This window comes from Apis cerana, linkage group LG13 (genome assembly GCF_029169275.1).
Source record: "Apis cerana isolate GH-2021 linkage group LG13, AcerK_1.0, whole genome shotgun sequence".
NCBI classification, from domain to species: domain Eukaryota; kingdom Metazoa; phylum Arthropoda; class Insecta; order Hymenoptera; family Apidae; genus Apis; species Apis cerana.
This window is the reverse complement of record NC_083864.1, coordinates 2,517,951-2,538,277: the sequence shown is the minus strand read 5'-3', so window position 1 is coordinate 2,538,277 and position 20,327 is coordinate 2,517,951. Positions and strand designations below refer to the sequence as shown.

The window sequence follows — 20,327 nt, the reverse complement described above, 5'->3', positions numbered from 1 at the left end:
TAAAATGTTTTTTTAATTTCTTTTGATTTTTTCTGATTACTAAATATAATTTATTATATTTAAAAAAAAATTTTTTATATATATTTAATAAATCAATTATTCAATTTGTTATTATTCAATAGTATATAACATGCTTTGTTGTGAATATAATTTTAGAAGATATATAAAACAGTATATATTACACAAGATATATAATATATAATATATTAAATATTTTTAATTATTTATTTATAATATAAATGAATATAAATTTATAACATTTATTAAGAACAAAAATCTTAAGAAGCGATCACGATAATATGAATTTCATTTTTTCAATAATTTCAATTTTTCAATTTTTCAATGGTTTTTTAATAATGGATACTGTTTTTTTATATCCTAAAAACACAATAACAATGATCAATTTCATTACTTGTATCAATTGCGGTCATTGGAAAAAAAATTACAAAGATTTTTACACAATATGATCTTGCAAAGTCTTATCTTAAGATCTTTTTGGAAAGATGACTATTAGTTCTCTCTCATCTTTGTTTAATTATATTTTTGCGAGAATTAACTAATTGGAGAGAGAACCAGGATCCGCGAGAATTTTCAAATTAAAAGCTCAAGAATTCAATTAGAATGCAATTAGAGTTCAATAATCGTTACAAATCTCAATTAATCAAGTTATAAAAATTAATTAGCTATGGAAAATAACTAAAAATCAATCATCATTAATTTCATTGAATATTCATAATTATAGTTATATATTTCTACAACATTATAAGTGGATCCTTCGAAGAACAGCATTCAATTCAAATATTTTGTGAATTGCTTTGATAGTTTAACAGGTAATAATTAAAGTTGATTTTAGTTAAAAATTTTAAATTTTTATATAGTAAAATTCAAATATATTATTTACATTATATGTACTTAAATTATACGATATAAATAAACATTATAAAATTACATCAATATTTTTATCACAATTATATATATATAATATACGTATTTAAACATTTTAAAATATTAAGCTTTATTTACGATGTCATATTTCCTGCTTTTCCTTGAACGGGTAATCCAAAATAAGTTATCTTGCTGCAATCAGAAATAAATATTAATTTTAATTACACAGTAAAATATGTTATAAAAACAAATATATATTATAAAATAAAAATGATTGCAAAGTTTCTTTTTAATTATTATTTATAAAAAAAAAGAAAATTAATTTATAAGTAATAAAAAAAAAGATAAAAAAATTTTCAATTTTTAAATTATAATAATTTTTGTATTATTATAATTTAAATATATATAAGTATAATAATTATTATGTTGTTTGACTTATGATTTTAAATTATTTCTATTTATTTGTTTTAAAATATTTTTTTTCTTATAAAATATAATTCTTGATTTAAACCTTACAAATAAAACAAAAAATTTTATATTTTATACATTTGTAAATATATTCGTGGCATATCTTTGAAAGATCGATTCTAGTATATTATAGTAAAGATTATAGTATATTAGTATATCGATATAAAAAAAAATGCTAAAATACTAGTTTATATATAAAAAATAAAGCTCATTTATTAAATTACAAGTTTATAAGCAATTTAAATTATGTTAAATCAAACGAAAGAGAGACAAAATAATTCATATTTCGAAGATAAATATATCTTACTCTATTTTTGCTTTGTTTTATTTAACATAAGTTTAATTATTTATAATTAAAGTCTTAATTGATATCTTTCATATAATTTTTTTTGTTGATAATTTTCATGTTTTGTTTTGACTTTTAAAATCGTTTTGACTTTTCAAAACTATTTCAGAAATATATTAATATTTTATATACAATATATAATATACAATAACATCTTCTCGATAACTATCATAGAATCGAGATTGAAACGTGTCAATTACCAGAGAAATAAGTATATTGACAACTTTCATTCGATTTCGTTTGTTTCATTAAGTTATGACGAAGTAGGAAAATATAAGATTGTATTTTGCTTTCAATATATTTTAAGTTACATTTTTCGATTATATCGACATTTATCAATCGATAAAAAATTCTTTACAATAACAAGTATAAATTGCAATGTTATCGATTGATGTCAGTAAACAAAATCATGCCAAAATCAGTACTGACAATACATATCGATCGATAACAATCAGATTTAATTTTTCATTATAATTGAATACGATTAATGCTGATATCAATGAGGCAAAATATTGGCAAAAATCGACAATTTGAATAATTTAATTGTTCAAAGTATTTAATATCAAAATTTTAAATATTTATATGTGTTTCACCGAAGTTCTAATTCTAGAAATTGGTGAACATAATTTCATAATGATTAATTTATTTTTTAATTTTATCTTATAATTAATATTTTATTTTAAATTAATAATTATATAAATATACGATACATACCTGAAAATAATCTTCAATTTCTTGAAGTGTACGATTTTTCGTTTCTGGCAAAACAATATAAATAAATAATCCTTCTATAAGAGAAGAAATTCCAAAAATTATAAAAACTCCAATAACGCCCACTGCATCATTCACCTATTTTAACAATTAGAAAATCAAATTAATAATATGTTATTATGTATTATAACATATTATATATTATAGTATAATATGTTATTACATATGATAATATTATATAATATATTAAATTATTTGGAATGTTGGAAATATTTTTTATAATTGATATATTTCAATCCAATATTTTGTACTTCTATTGAATATTATTTTTAAAGATAATTTTTTTTAAATATACATTATTATTTAACAAAAATTATTTTAATCATAACTCGTAAGAAGGCATTTAATTTTTAAAATTTTCTGAATTATGTTATCACATCATATCTTACATAAAAAAATTTACACTTTTTGAATTTTTTTTTATAAATATTGAATTGAAGAATGATATGAAAAATAACGAATAAACTTAATTTATTTAATTAAAATTTATTTACTTTAGATATATATATAGAAAATTTTTTAAAAATTTTAATATAAAAATATTAAATAAACAATAAAATTAAAAAGATAAAGAAAATAAAGTTTATTTAGATGAATAATAAAAAAAAAATTAATAGAATATCGATATTTAATTAAGAATCAAATAGTAACTAAAAAAAAATGTCAAGTAATAAAATTCTTTGTTTTAATTAAATATTGATTTTTATAAAATTCTGTTAGAACTTTGATTAATTTTAATCAAATAAATTATTTTTTTTATCTTTCATTAATTTCTTATAAATTCTAAATAATTAAAAATATTTGTATAAATTAATAAAATAGATAAATTTTTTATAATTGCAAACATACCATGGGAAAAATTTTTGTTACAATAAAAATAAAGGAATTGACCACAAAGTAATTGAAACCACCGCCAATTCCTCGAGCTCTTTGCGGAAGCAATTCCGCAACCATTAATCCTGGAAGTGCCATCAATCCCACAGTATTAGTTGCCACGTATAACAGTAAAAGTATACCCACAATATATATCTAAAACATGCAAATAGATTAAAATGTGTTTAAAAATAAAAAAAAAATTTTTACAATGCAGTTTATTATTATTATAATTTAAAAATAGATTAATCTTTAGAAAGCTATATTAAAAAATTTTAACATATATTACTTAAAAAAAAATAAAATTACAATTTTTATAAAATAATAAATATTTTAATCATTATTATTTAAGACTTTATTTGAAAGTCTTTTAATAATTTTATTTTATAAAATTTCTATTAGACACATCTTATATCCGAAAGTTCTAAATAATAATATACTTTTGGACTATAAAAACTACACTGATAATATGATAATATAAATTCAATTTTTATTAAATGATAAATAAAAAAAGAATTTTTATCTAAAAGGGAACTCTTTGATAAAATCATTATTTTATGCTTTCCGTTTTATTAATAATTAAAATTAAAATTAATAATTAAAATTAATTAGAATTTACTGTTTTTTTTTAATACCAGAGAAACAAAATGAGAATTATTAGAATAATATTGATAATATTTTAATAAAGTTAATAAAACGAATATAATTTAGCTATTGTTACATAATTATATATTATTACATAAATATATAGATAGATATATAAGATGTTAAAATATTCTCGAAAGGTCCATAAAACAAATATAAAATTTCGATTCAATTAAAACTTATTTATTAAGTTATAAAATTTAATTTAAATTTGTATCAGATATAGCAAGATATAAAAAGACAAAATATAAGAGACGGCTTATTCCTTTTTTCACCTCACTTTGTCTAATATAAAATAATAATTATTAATATAATTATAATTATTAATAATAATACATTTAATTTTTAATTTAATAAATAAATCTCAATCGAAATTTTTTTATATCAATTTTTATATTTTTTTTAAAACTAATTGAAATATAAATACCCCACGAATGTATACATATATATATATAAATAGATAAAATTAATATCTATTTATTTAATTATTTTATCGATTATTTTTAGAAATAAGACTTATATATATTATATATTTGTATATATGTTTATATATCATGCGTTTTACAATAAAATAACTTACATCTATAAAATCTTCTTTAATTGACATATATATTGCAAGAGCAAATGAAGCAAAGGCTGATCCCAAAGCAGAAAATATTCCAAGATATCTTCTGCTTATTCTTAACAATAAAAAACTTGCCAGTGTACTAAATACAAGCCTAATAATCGCTGTAATTACTGCTGCCAAATAACTGTTTATATTGTCACCACCTGCATACAAAATGCATAAAAAATAGATATAAGAAAAATTCATATAACGAGCAATATTTTTTTTGATTCAAGTTAAAAAAAAATTAAAAAAAAAATAAATGATTCAAGATACAGTATATATTCATAATCATATTATCAATTAAAATCATTAATAAATATTGATTTCATTTTGAACAAAATTAAATAATTAACATTTTTTATATTTTTATATAAAAAAAATGAAATAGAAATTCAATTTTTTTCTAAATTAATTATTAAATACCAATAAAAGATTGTTGAAATATATGTTTAAAGAGAACAAAATATCAATTAAAAAGTTATGTGATTTATTGTTTATGATATTATAGTACACATTATATTACACTTAAATTTTAAGTTAATATCGATAATTTAAAAATTTTCATCAGATTGGTGGATAAAAGTTTATGATTATAATAATTAATAAATAATTAATAATAAATAATTAATAATTAATAATGGCAAAAAAAAATTGATTTAATCGATTGATATAACTGATTGATAAAATAAATCATCACATATTCTGCAATTGATTTAATATTTAATCGATTGAAGATTCAATTATCAATTGATTATTTTAATTAATGGTTAATCATCAATATCAAATATTTTAATTAATGGTTAATCATTAAAAAAATTAATTACAAATTATTAGTTTTTAAATGATAATTAACTAAAAATTTTGATTTATTAAAATTTCAGATAAAATTATTTATTATTTTATTATTTTTTAAAATATAATAAAACAATGTTAATTGTCAAAAAGAATAAAAAGAATAAGAAAAATGTATTTTAATAGAAACATTTACTTGTTAAAATTTGTTTTTTATATCTATTTTTATTGATTATTTTTATTAAATAAATATTAATATTTATTATATTTAATTGAAAGTTATTATATAATTGAAAGTTGATTTTAGAAATCAAATCAAAGATGAAACGAAATTAATCAATTAATTGTGTTAAAAATTTTATTCAAATAAAAAATATCTAGTTTAATCGTCAATCACAATTAAGGATTATAAATAGTACAAAATAAAAAGATAATATTTAAGTATAATTTAATTTGAGATAATAATCATTTTAATTCAATGTATTCAAATATTAAAAGAATACTATTTTTTTTTTACATTTGATTTAAAATATTCTTGAATCATTTTCAATTTTGAATTCAATATATATATATTAAAATTTTTTACAAAATATGTAATATTACAAAATAAATTACAAAATAAGTAAAAAAAGTACTTATCTATATTTTTATTTATAAAAGAATTCCTTATTATCTAAGTATAAATTTATTTCGTTTTAATTAAAAAAATCAATAAACAATTAATTTAATTAATTAAATAATTAATTGCAATTAAATTTTTATAAATATTTTATATATAAAGATTCCTCTTACCTATATTTGTAACAAGATTTACTGCATAAAAAACCATAATAAATGTTCCACTTAATAATTGAAGAAAATTAAAAATGTTAATGATGGTTAATGGTTTGAAAACACTTGGATCCAGAAGCGTGGAAATAACAGAAGACTTTTTTTCAAACAATGATTTATTCGCCATTCGGGCTGCATCTACTTTTGCACGCGATTCTAATATCTCCAATTCAGCTTCAACCTTTTATAAATATGAAATATGGTTTGTTAAAATCGATTTTTTTTTTCTTTGAAAAAATTCTAGTTTTCAATAATGTAATTGATTAAACAATTATTAACAAATTACTTTTAAATAATTAATAATTTTATAATTTTAATAATTTTATATAAATTATTATATTGGCACGTAGTTTATATTATATAATTATAAAATAAAAAATTCCATAAGAAATTAATAATTTCAATCAAAATTAAAAAAATAGCTATAAAAAAATATATTTTTTATTTAAATAATTTTTTTCAATTTTGAATATTTTTTGACATCGTTAAAAATATTTCATTTCATAATTTTGAGGGTTATTTTCATCCTTTAGATATAAGCTGTTTTATATATATATATAACTATTATATATATATATATAAACTATTATATAAGCTATTAAGAGAATAAAAAGATATTTTTATAAAATATTTTTATAAAAATTGTTTTATATGTAAAATTTATTAAAATTTTTCTTAAATTATATTTAAATATTATATAATAATTTATATGATAAAGATAATTTTATAGAAAATTAATGAATAACAAATTGAATTTATAACAAAAACTATTTTTGTCTATTTTCAATTATAAAATTTACTATATAATTTTATGATATAATTAAATATAATTTTTTTATATTTAATAATTATTTTATAATTATTTTTATATATTTTAATAATTTTATAATTATAGATACTTATATTTTATTATGTTGAATAATGAATATTTTGTTGAAATTTTAATTTATTGAAAAAAAAATATATTTATATAATTAAATGTATATATTTTAAAATATTTTTTTATTCTCTTGGAAAATAAAAAAAATTGAAGAGTTGTTTTTAATATTTTTTAATTACAAAAAAACGATTAAAGCAATACAAATTTTTTAAAAGATTAATCATTTTATCATCATGAAGTTCAAATTTTAGAAAAAGTTGCAGATAATGAAGGAAAATTTTTGATTAATTAATAATAATTTATATTCTTAAAATACAAACTGCGTAACTACATTTACACATAAACACAATAATATTTTTTCATTTATATAATTTTAATTTCTATGATGTTATAATTCGGATAAAATTCCAAAAAGATTCAATAAAAATCACTACAAAATTTGGAAGTATGGAAGGAAAAAAGAATAGAAATATAAAATTTTAAATTTGAGTATTAATTTTTAAGATATAAAAAAATTTTCAATATTATATTTTTAATTCTAATTTTAATTCTATATAAATGTAACTAATGCAATCGTAGAAATTGTCATTAAATATTTCATGATATTTATAGCGTATAAAGTATTAGGTAAATCTTTAGTTATTTCCATAAAAAATAGTAAATATATATAGACAATTCTTCATGGGAATTTTAAATAAATTATAGAATCATTTTCATTAAAAAATAATAGCAATTGTCACATTTGCATATCTTTTATTATCTTATATCTTATATTCTGCAAATCCTTTCATTTTGGCAAATTTTTTTTATTTCTATTCATATAATATAATTAATAGTATCTGATAAATCAAATTTCTTGGAGGATGAGTGATTTTTATTAGATTGTAAATAAAACTGAGCTCGATATAATTATTATGTATTACGCAATATTCTACAACGGCGATAAAGATTATTGTATTAATAACATTTGAATAGGCCATTTTAATGATTATTAATATCTATATATTTTTAATAATTTTTATATACTTTTAATATACAATAGCGAATGTTTTTTGAAAATATTTCAGAAATTAATAAAAATTCGAAATCTTAGATTTAAGATCCTTTTCTTCTATCTAAATTTCTCACATAAATTTTATGCTATTCGGCAATCAGAAACTACAGCCAATAATATTATTTGTAAATATTAGTTAATCTTAAAATGATGATAAAATAAATTGATATTACTTTTTAATAGAAATTGAAACATATAGATATATATTTTACAAAAACATACTCTACCTGTTTCTCGTTATTTCCCCTCAACCATAGTAAAGCTTTTCTTGCTTTGTCAGGTTTCTTCCGTCTTATAAGCCATGCGGGACTCTCTGGAATCAGGAGCAACGCAATTAATGCTGTTGTAGGAATTATGATTCCGCAAAAAGCCACGATATTCCATGTGAAAGAAGCTCCTAAGGCGTATATTATGAGAATTCCGAAACAATAAAAGGTTAGAGTACATCCTGTTAGTAATCCACGGAGTTTCGGATCGGCCATTTCACCCAGAAAAACCTAAAGACAAATATCTAATATATATATATATTACAAGAAATAATCTATATATTAATAATCTATTATAATAAATAATTAAATTTTAATTTATATTCTTATTTATATCTCTAAATCTATTATTTATTTAATGTGAATATATATTTATTTATTTATTTAATGTGAATAATTTGAATATATTAACATACATTAAAATACTATCATGGATAATAGCTAGTAAAAGCTATTTCTTGTTTTTTATAAAATCTTTTTGTAAAACTAATGTAATTAATTCATTCATTGTTTCATTTATTTCTAAAAAACTATAAAAATGAAAGAAGTCAATAGATAAAAGACAGATCAAAGAGTAAATAAAAAATAATCATAATAATATGACATCGTGTTACATCGTATAGAATCAATATATTAGTATTATATATATTTTCAATAAAAATGTATCCATTTAATAACAAAAAATATCAACACGTTTTCTTATTGTCTTAATAAAAATTTAATCATGTGATGATTGAATGCTATTTATATATCATTAACAAGATTGACATTGCTAGGTTATATTGTTAATTCTACATTGATGACGAACAGGATATATCACAAATTAATAAAACTATATAATTCCGAAATATCCACTTTTACATGATACATACGAAATAAAATAATGCCAAAATAAAAAAAGAAATTTGGATATCGATATTTGTGAATAAAATAAATGACAATTGACAAATGACAATAAATGACAAAATATACTTTTATGATGATGTATGATGTGAACAGCTGATCGATTATATCGATAGTGTTATTAACTAGACTAGATATATCTGTGAATATATCAATGCTGTGCTCATATATGCTGTTCAAATATTATATTTATTAAACATAATAATATAATACAATGACTTTTATTTTTATAAATACATGTAAAGGAAGGAAAAAATAAAATTTTAAGATTCTTACTTGAGCTGGTGCTGCCATTAGGCCAACACCAAAACCTAATATAACTCTTCCTACTAAAAGACAGGGAATGTTTGTAGCAAAACCTATGATGAGCCATCCAACGGATAATGGTATTGCTGAAAATTGTAAAGCACCACGTCTACCAATCCCATCTAATAATGGACCGGACATTAAAGACCCAATAGGTGTTGCTAAACTGTGAACTGATGCTGAAAGATAAATCATAAAAGCAATAGTTAAACATACAATGACTTCAAAACATATTAGCATATTGTTTAAAACACAATAATTTTTTAAAATTGGATTTAACGATGTTATTTTGAAAAATTATTAGTTATTTTGAAAAATTATGAGTTATTTTGAAAAATTAAAAAGATTAATTTACTATGATGAAAAAAATTTCGAAAAAATTACAATTTGTCCAAAAATAATTCTAAAAATAATTCAAATTTATAGGAATTATATTTATAGGAAACCATCGATAAAAAAAATACTTGTTCTTGCAAGAACAAGTATTTGTTATATTAATAATATAAAAATTATTTTGAATTATGTTATTTTTGCAGCAAGTTTATTCAGATTAAATAATAGATTAAAAATAGATTAAAAATTATATTTTGAAAATTTAATGTTTACGTGTTACAATCTTTTTAATCTATTAAAATGTTTTTGTATATTCTAATACAAAAATATGAAAGCGTATTTATTTATAAGTAATATAAAAAAACAATTATAATTCGAAAAAAATTTTTTAATTTATAAAAAATTAGTAATTTAAAAACAGGATGTAAGATTTCTTAAAATTGAAAACATATTCATAAATTGTTTATAAGAGAGATTATACCATTATTTAAAAAAAAGACATATCTTAATAACAAGGTTATATCCTTGGTGATTACACTTGGTCTTGAATCTCTATCTATTTGATAAAAATTATTCAATCAGACGATATGTAGGTCAATCGTGACACGCGACATAGTAGAAATAATCAGACAGTCTGATAGTGCGTATTACATCAATCGTAAAATACCCTTGAACTTGTAAGCTAGTTCTTGAACTTTCGTTTCTTGATGTATTTTCAAACGAAATCACTTAGAAATACTTTAATAATAAATTTAACAAAATTCTAATTCTTAATAATTATTATTTTTAACTAACTATTTTTAAATTATTTCAGATTTAAATTTTAAATGAAATAAAATAATGCATCTTCAACATTTCACGTAGTACACTTTTTATTTGAATAAATAGTATACTATACTAATAATATAAAAATAAAATTTGATTGCAATAAAATTTAAAATAATAAAATTTGATCATATATCTAATAATATTAATAGTTATATTCTTTAGTTTATTATATAATATAATTAATATTTTATGATATTTTCATAATTTCATTAAACTTTTTTATTAAACAGAAAAAGTAGAACAAAATGGAACGAGAGATTATTTTTGTTTATTTTTTTTATTTTTATTTTATTTATTTATTTCTTGTTTTATTTATATTTATTTTATTTTCTTTATTTTTTATTTTACGTTGTATTACAATTTATTTAAGAATTATCATATATTGTAAAAAAATAAATTATATAGAATATTAATAATTTTAATAAAAAATAAATTTATAGCATTTTTATGGTGAATATTTTTCTGTAATAGTTTCTTTCGTTTTTTTTTTTACGATTGAAATTTTATTTTCGTGTCCTATATTTTTATCAACAGATAAAAATAATTTCCAATTATAATAGTAATCTATTAACTATCGTTGAATTAATACCAAAACACATTAGTTATTCCGAAAAATAGATATTTTAAGAATTGTTGGCGGTCTTTTTTTTTGATTTTGACTCATAAGGAACGAAAGAAAAAAATGTTTCTTAAATTGTATCTCTTTTGAGTCAATATTTATTAATCGACAAAGTCGTTTATATTAGTATTAAGAAATATAGATTTGTGCATTGCTTTATGTGCATATGAAAATTCAAATGGTGAAATATTAACTGATATCAGTAAATATAAAAAAAAAATTAATGATACTAAATATATGTGATTGACAATAGAGAAAAAAAATAAATGAAAAAGTTTGAATAAATAATAGAATGGTACGTATTCCTTGTTGCTACAAATATTAAATCAAGATGCTTTTTTATGGGAATTATTTTTCTATTTAAATTTTCATCATTTAATAATTTTTTATCTCATTAAACTTAATAAATGCTTAAAATTAAATTTAAGGTTTGGTGTTTTAAAAAAAATTTCTTAATCTGTCGTTGCATTGATGTATTCATATGTTATTCGAGATTAATATAAATAAATATTAATATAATACAAAATTAAATTTTAAATTCAAAATTAAATTTTCCTTAAAATCGAACATTTTTTTATATTGACGAGTTGAATATTTGTCAGTAAAATAATTTATATGCCATAAATATTGATAAATTAAATTGTTCAGCATTATGTTAATATAAAAATATCAAATATCAATTGAATGAGAAACGTGGTTTTATAAAAAAAAGTATGCATACAATATAATTTTGAATGTTTGAAAAGAGATATATATGTTTTTTTCAAAAATCGAAGTTTTAATTTCAGAAATTAATAAGGACTTTGCGACAAAAAATCGAATACTATTATATATTAAATCTCTGAATATTATTAATTAGATAATTTTGTAATTTTCCAATTAATTATATTATTTTTATCTATTTATTTATATTCTTATAATTATAACAAAATTTATAAATAAATAAAAATATTATCATTTAATTAATATAAATTTTTTTATGATCTTCGAAAATGAAAATATAAATGTTTCTTTATACACATATATATATGACATACACATAAGGCATTATTATAATAATATAATCACTATATTTAAAATTATTTTAAAATTATTTTTTGTATTTTTTGTGTTATGTTTTGTAAATTTCGGTAAAAAAATTATTAATATTACATTTAACATTAATATTTTTTTATAGATATTTTTTATAGATTGTAAATATAACATTTTAAATTAAATAATTTCTTCTAAATTATACCATCCTTCTTTATATTCTATTAGTTTTTATGTATTTTATGCTAAGACAAAAATAAAATATTCTTAAAAAACTTTAAAAATCATATTCTATGTACTTAAAACATTTTTTTACGATTTAAGTTATCATAAATTAAATATAAATTATTTAAAAATTATAAGCTTCTAATGTCATAAAAACTGATACAGTAATATTTCTTTATCGCATATTATTATATTTGAATATATTTACATCATTAACATTAAATTAATTTAAGTTTTAGCTTTAGTTGATTACAATGTATGTGATTTTTTTGATCATAAAATTTTATAGATATTATAGATTTTAATTTTATATATGGAATTTAAAAATAATTTTAAAAAATATAAAAAAACAATATTTTGAAAATTATATAATGGAAAGATTTTTCTTATAATGTAGAAACAATAATTTACAACTGCGTTATTAATTATTATTAATAGAGAATTTTAATAAAAATTTAAAAAATTAAGTATAAATATAAAAAAATATAAAGTTTGATAATAAGACTATTGTTGAATTATTAAATTAATTTATAATATTTGATTTATTATATTCGATTATAAACAGATTAATTTAATTATCATTAAAGATAAAAATTTTTATTTTATAAAGTTTTAACCTTATTTTACAAAAATCATATTTAGTAAATTTTAACTCTTAATTTTAACTCTTTAACTTCACAAACCTATCCATGATCCAAGTTCCTGATCAGCGTGCATCGTGCCATTTTCTTCAGCCAATTGAGGTAATAATGTAGCACTGTAACCAATTGGCATTCCTCCAGCAGCTGCTACTAATAAAACTGCACCAGCTAATAAACACTAAAATATAATATTTGAAATGATTTTCTAAATAATTTTTTAAAAATTTGTATACAATAATTTAAAGAAGAATAAAAAAATCTATTTTTAAACAAATTATGAAATCAATTTTTTAAAGATATTTTAAAAACGTATGTTAACATTCCTTAATATTTTATATTATCTATATATACATATATATATATATATATATATATATATATATATATAAATGTATCGTTTATTTTTCAAAAGAAAAAAAAAATTGTAAATAAATGTTTCTAATAATTATATAATAATAATATAGTTTTTAAATAATTTAAAAGCAAAAGAATTATTACATTAAAAATAACTTTTTTTCTATATTTATTTGTATATTTTGCATATTTTTAAATAATACATAATTCTATGTAATTTTCTTACCTGTGCAAATATTCCTTTTGAATTCGATGAATAATGTATTACATTATCTTTATTATTAAAAATTTTGTCTTTATCTTGAGTATTATTATTTTCTATATCCTCGCAAACATTTTTAACTTCGTTTACTTTTGTATAATCGACTGTAGAATGTCCCAATATTGAACAACATTCTTCACTAATAAACCAAAAAATAAAAATTTTATTTAAATCTTATTTTAATTGTTTAAATAACAGTATAGGAGAAATTTATTAGGAGTATATTAGGAGAATTTAACTTTAATTAAATTATATTAAATTATTAGTTAAATTGATTAAATTAAACTTAATAATTAAATTGAAAACTACAATAATTTTTATTACATTAATAATATAATATATAATATTATATTATAGTTATTTTTAAATCTTTGTTTCTAAATTATGTAATTTGTAAAAATTATTAAAGTTAAGTTAATATTATAAAAATTACAATTTATGAATTTTATTATTAGCAATTTTAACTTTTTCATTTTTATAAAAATGTTAAATACAAAATTTCTAAATTTTTATCAATTTTTTATCGAATTAAACAAAAATAATATTTTTTTTTAAATTTAAAAATTGCAATTTGTAGCTAATTGAAAATTGATTAATTTTTATTAAAAATCTTTTTTTCTCAGATTGTAAAAAGTATCCGAGAAATCATACGTTACGTTGAAGTAAATATTGTAAAAAGATCTCAAATTTAAATACAATGAACTTTAATTATTTTTTTTTATTGTTTATCCATCACAAATTTTCCAACTATTTTCTATTCTATAAAATAGAAATGCTAAATCGCTCATATACATAATTCAAGGTGAGCAGACAAACAGTTTGATTTAATCAAATGGAAATTTATTGACTGTGAATTCGCAGCAAATAAGATCGCTATGCATCTTATATAATTTGATTTTTATGATTTTATATGTAATTTAATTGAAACTAATTTTAACTTACATAAAGAGTTTTATAAAGTTGCAAGTTATTTAAATAAATAATGCAATATTTCATAAAAAAAAAATTTATGAAAAAAATGATGTTCAATTAATTACATTAACTATAATACATAAACACACATATCTATAATTATATACATCGATTATGATTTTTGGTTTTATTTATAAATATAACAAATCGTTGAATTCATTTCAGCTAGTTACAATGCTATGAAAAAAATATAATCATTTAAAATATTATTTTGATTTTAAATTTCTCTATTATTTCATCTATATATAAAAATCATTTGTATCACATAATGTTGTATTAAACAACTTTTAGAAACATTTTAGAAACATTTTTTTAATAAATTTAATTTTGATTAATTTAATACATTTGAAACATAATTTATTAATACAAGATAAAGCAATTTAATTAATATATATCTTATTAAAAATTATTAAAAATAATACTTTTTATGAAAAATTTTATTTTCAATTTTTTTATGAAAACATATTAACAATAATTATTAACATACCTTGGTATTGGTGGTGTCATGTTGAATCCGTTTAAGAAATCTTAATCCGTTTAATATCACTTTAAAAATTCACTTCACTATTTTAATCACAATTCTTTTGACAACATTTATTATTTCTTTACATTTTATTATTTCTGGTTTATAATTTTTTTCATCATATTTATTATCACACTTATCTTGTCATAAAATATTATGTTCAATAAAAATTATTAAAATACTAAAGTCTTATTTATCTTTCTAAATCACTTTAAATATAATATTCCGATAGTAGATGCACGTAGAGATTCTACGTCGCGTCTACTAATGAAGAAGTAAATAAATTCTGAGAATTGTTCTTTCTTTAATGAAAAGAAAAAAACAATAAGCTTAAATGAAATAGAAAAAAAGATAGATGATAATAAATTGTTAATATCTAATATCAATGTTGAAGAATCACATAAATATCACATGTATATATTACGAAAGCAAAAATGCATTTATTATTATGATACTACCAAATAAACAAAACACATTTATAAAAATATTCATCATATATATTTAAATAATTCGATTTGTTTTTTTTTAATATTTTACGATCGATTCTAATTTAATTCTCATAGATCAATTCTATTATTATTCGAAATTGAAATTTCTAATCTTTTATAAGTAATTTTAGATTTTAGAACAACATATAATTAATTGAAGTTTTAATCTTCAAGAAAATTTTTTTTTAACTCATGAAATATTTAATATTCTTTTTTCTTTGGCTAAACTTAATTGCGGTTCAAAAAATGGTAAAAATAATTTTTCATTATAAAAAATTACAATCATATTATAATTTTTAATGATATAATAATTGAAATAATGAATATCAGGTAAAGTTAGGGCTTAACAATTTTTTCATATTTTTATGAATTTAATATACATCTACATAATAAATTTATATATTATTATTTATATTTTTATAAATAATTTTTATAAAAATTAAGCAATTTTTAATTTAATTTTAGATATTTTTATTGCATATCATTTGATAATATATTCCCTAATCTAACTATTATTTGATTAGAATCTACTAGAATCAAAATTATACTATTTTCCAAATATATGATTATAATATAATTTATTAATAAAATATAATTAGATAAAATTTTCTAAAAAATGAGCGTTCATGACAACTTCATTTGTAACATATAAAACGATTCATCATATGAATGAAGTTTGAATAAAAAGATAATTTTAATTTTATTAAGAAAAAGAATTACAATTATTTTAACATAATAATAAACACAATAATTGAAATAATATTTATTTTGTATTGTCAATTATAAATTAGACAAAAATATATTTATTAGCCAAAAAATTATTTAATAAATTATAAAAATATAAAACATTATGTTCTTCCTATTATTGTTTTTAATAATTATTCTTATTCAAAAATTTTCTAAATATATTATTTATTAAATTTAATTTGATGCAAATACAAACATAACATATATTTTTCTTACGTTTAACCTAAGCTATATAATAATTTAAAAATAAAATTATATCAAGTGCGTAAATTTATAATATATATATGTATATGTATATTAAATCTAATGCGACGAGACTAAGCCTGTGAATTATGAGATAAGAACAATTGCTAAAGATATATAATTAAATTTTAAGTATATTTGAAAAATTTAATAATTATAACAGATAATAATATGTATAATAAAAATTATATAACTAATCAAAAATGCTATGAAACAAATGATACATATAAATATATATTTTCATTCTGAATTTTGAAATCTTTTTTCCTTTGGATTTTTCTTTCTTCATTATTCTTTTTTACATGCAATCAAAGCAAAATTTTAAACTCTAATCAAGTTTTTGAATTTTGATTGATTGAAATTATTATATCGATTTTATTATTTTATAATATGAATTTTTACTTTAGTCTAGTACTAAATAACTGAATATTTAAAAAAATATATTTGTCGCATTTAATTGAAAGGGCAAAATGAAAAAATCTCTTTTGGAGATTTTTGAAGGATTTTTAGAAAGCGAATTTTTATCATGAAAAGCTGAATCGAAAGAATTGACAGATATCCGTGAGCCTCGATGATCGTCCACTTGTTTTCTATAATGCGCTTATTATTGTTAAATAATTTTAAGAAGTAAAGTAAGAAATTCTCTTTATAATATATCTATAATAAGTAATTTGTCACTTTTATTATCAGGTTATCATACTAATTTCATTAATACATTAAAATTTGAATAAAAATTATAATATTATTATAAAACTTAGTTATGAGGGATAAGATTTGTTATTTGCTATCTTCTATTCAAAACTGTCTGATAAGATAACATAACTAGAAATAATTTTATGTGAAAAAATAAATCAAAATAAAATCTTTTTATTTGAGATTTCATTTTTGAGTAAAAATTAGAAAAATGTTCAAATAAAATTTAATTAAATATAAACTATCGATAATTGATTATTCTACATGTAAAAAAAAAAATAAAATATAAAATAAATTTTATCGTTTATCTTTTGTTTTTGAGATTCAAAATATATAATTAAGAACTCGTGTAATCAGTTAAAATTTCGAATTCAATTTTTTCAAAAACTAATTTTAATAAATGAAAAAAGTTTATTTTTAAAATCTCATTTTTTGCTTATTTTTACATATAGAATAATTATTTATTGATGATTTATTTACATCTAATCGGAAAATAATAAATTTTAGTTATACTTGAAATTTTTTTTTAAATTATCTTTATTCTCTCTTTCTTTATCTTTTGTCTCTTTTTTATGTTTACTGATATAATAATAACAAATATTTAAAAAAGAAACTATATGTCCGTTAAATGTTATGCAACAGTTTGAACTTTTATATACTTTCACTTTCGTACTTAATATACATTATATTTCAAGAAATGAATTCCATGAAATTAATCAATAATATAATTCTTTTATCACAATGAATTTGCGAAATTCATTGTCAGAATTCCTTATTATTTATTATTTATGTCAAGTTATCAATGTCAAGCTAATAAATAATTATTCCAGTAATTGTATGCGAATCTATATTCAGTTTAATATTTCAACTTCAACTACAATCTATAGCCATAAATATACAATATGTTTCCCGAGACTATATGCTAGACCAAGCTTAGACAATTTTTTTCTCATTTTATTTATTTCCTACTATCAATATTTAGATTCTTTCATTATTAGTCATTCCATATTCCTCTACTATATTTTATCTCATAATTGTGAATATAAATATACTGTTATAATATTGCAATACATTTTTATTTATTTAAATGTTATTCCAATTTTTAGAAACGAAACTTCAAAGTAAGCTTTGAATAAAAGTTGAATCGAAACCAATGTTTTAATATCAATGCATTATGAATATCTCAAGTAGAAAAAATTTATCCTCTTTTCTTCAGTTTCAATTGAATTCTCAGAAATTGTCTTCATATTTATTCTGAGATTGCAGACGGTATTCATAGACGATAATTTGATATATATCGAAATAATTAATAATTAATAATAAATATCGAGTTTCATGGAATTTACGCGCAAAATTCACTTCAAGTTTCATTTCCAAAATTTGGCGAGAATAGGGAAGAACGTTTAAGTAAGTAAAAATGCGAACGCTTAAACAAGCAAGGCTCTATAGATTTCTAATCTCTATTCTTTTTCTACATCCCAAGAAATATAGTGAGGGGAAATTAGAAGTGGGGAGAGGAGTCGCATGCGATTCGACAATTGCCCAGGATTGTCCTAGACTTTACTTATGGCTTAAAACTACATTGATAAGAATGCAACTATCTACATATATATATTCATTAAATTTATATATTTTTTTTTTATTCTATATATCCATCCCATGATATAATTTTTAAAAATTGATATACTTTAAATATTAAAATCTAGAAATTATAAATTTTGAATTTTTATTGAACAAGACACGAATTTAGAATTTGTTTCTTATACATAAAATATGAAATATGTAAAATATATATAAATGTATATATATATTAATAATATAATATGTAAAATATAAATGTTGCATAAAATTTATAAATTTAATGAATATTCGAATAATATATAATAATATAATATATAGCAAATAATTATAAACTTATGAATTATAAATGATTTTATTTTAAATTATTTTTTTTTTGCTTTTATTTATTTTATTTTTATTATATAAAAAATTTAAATTTCTAATATGTAGAATCTATATAAAATATCTGTCTAAATTATTTGTATCTATTTAAGATATTTATTTAAAATGTTTCATTTAAAATCAAGCTAATTACAATTAACAATTTTTATTTCATATTTTTAGTAATAAGAAATAAAATATATATTTGTATTAAAAAGAAAAAAAATTATTTTTTAACTTACTATTAACAATTCACTATCACAAATATAAGGATAAATTTTTCATAAATACGATCTTTTTTTTTTAACAAAATACTTTACTCATTTATGATATACATAAATTTTTTAAATTTATTTTTAAAAAAATAACAATTATTTTAGAAAATTTTCTCTTTGACACTCATATAGTCATCACTGGAATTTTCACTTTTTCATTTTTACTATTTTTTCTCTGATAAACTTTGTATTATTAACAACGAAATTTAATGAATCAATTATGAAACAAAATGAAATGATTTTTAATTACAAATAACACAGGAAAAATTAATTTTCTCAAAGATTAAAATCGAAGGTTTATATTGAAGAAAGAATCACTCAAGTTTAATGAAAATGTTTGCAGAAAATGGCAAGGTTCGTTAGGTAACTAGTCGGGACTAGTCGCCTTGGATCACGATGGCTCAACTGAATGAAACATTCGACCGTCCACGCTCTTATAAATTGCTCACTTCGATTAAGTCCCTTTCTCAACGTTCGTCGTGGATGTACTGGATAATATTATATATGATCTATGATCTTTA

The 20,327-nt window shown here is 18.3% G+C and overlaps 1 protein-coding gene across 8 annotated transcripts; it reads right to left on the bottom strand.

Moving 5' to 3' along the window:
* Positions 1-847: 847 nt before the first annotated feature.
* Positions 848-20,270, bottom strand: LOC108002669 (facilitated trehalose transporter Tret1-2 homolog). Of its 8 annotated transcripts, none has more exons than XM_062083492.1 (11): positions 19,774-20,270; positions 15,384-15,620; positions 13,889-14,063; positions 13,351-13,486; positions 9,601-9,809; positions 8,383-8,652; positions 6,183-6,402; positions 4,569-4,759; positions 3,320-3,499; positions 2,414-2,548; positions 848-1,077 (listed from the first exon to the last, which is right to left on the bottom strand). In XM_062083492.1, the coding sequence occupies exons 2-11, from the start codon at positions 15,401-15,403 to the stop codon at positions 1,009-1,011; spliced, it is 1,605 nt and encodes a 534-aa protein (XP_061939476.1). In that variant the 5' UTR covers positions 15,404-15,620; positions 19,774-20,270; the 3' UTR covers positions 848-1,008. The 8 variants fall into 8 exon arrangements, with proteins under 8 accessions (XP_061939476.1, XP_061939472.1, XP_016919964.2 ...); XM_062083488.1 differs by having other exon boundaries at positions 15,384-15,748; positions 19,774-20,227; XM_017064475.3 differs by having other exon boundaries at positions 15,384-15,721; positions 19,774-20,227.
* Between the last annotated feature and the right edge of the window lie 57 nt (positions 20,271-20,327).

What these genes read in the sequence shown, in the direction of transcription:
- LOC108002669 (XM_062083492.1), bottom strand. Translation starts at nt 15,403, where the DNA reads ATGACACCACCAATACCAAG. An exon ending in AAATCTTGTTACAAATATAG is followed by an intron (nt 4,760 to 6,182) that starts GTAAGAGGAATC and finishes TTTTGTATGCAG; the next exon opens with GTGGTGACAATATAAACAGT. An exon ending in AAATTGAAGATTATTTTCAG is followed by an intron (nt 1,078 to 2,413) that starts GTATGTATCGTA and finishes TTCTGATTGCAG; the next exon opens with CAAGATAACTTATTTTGGAT.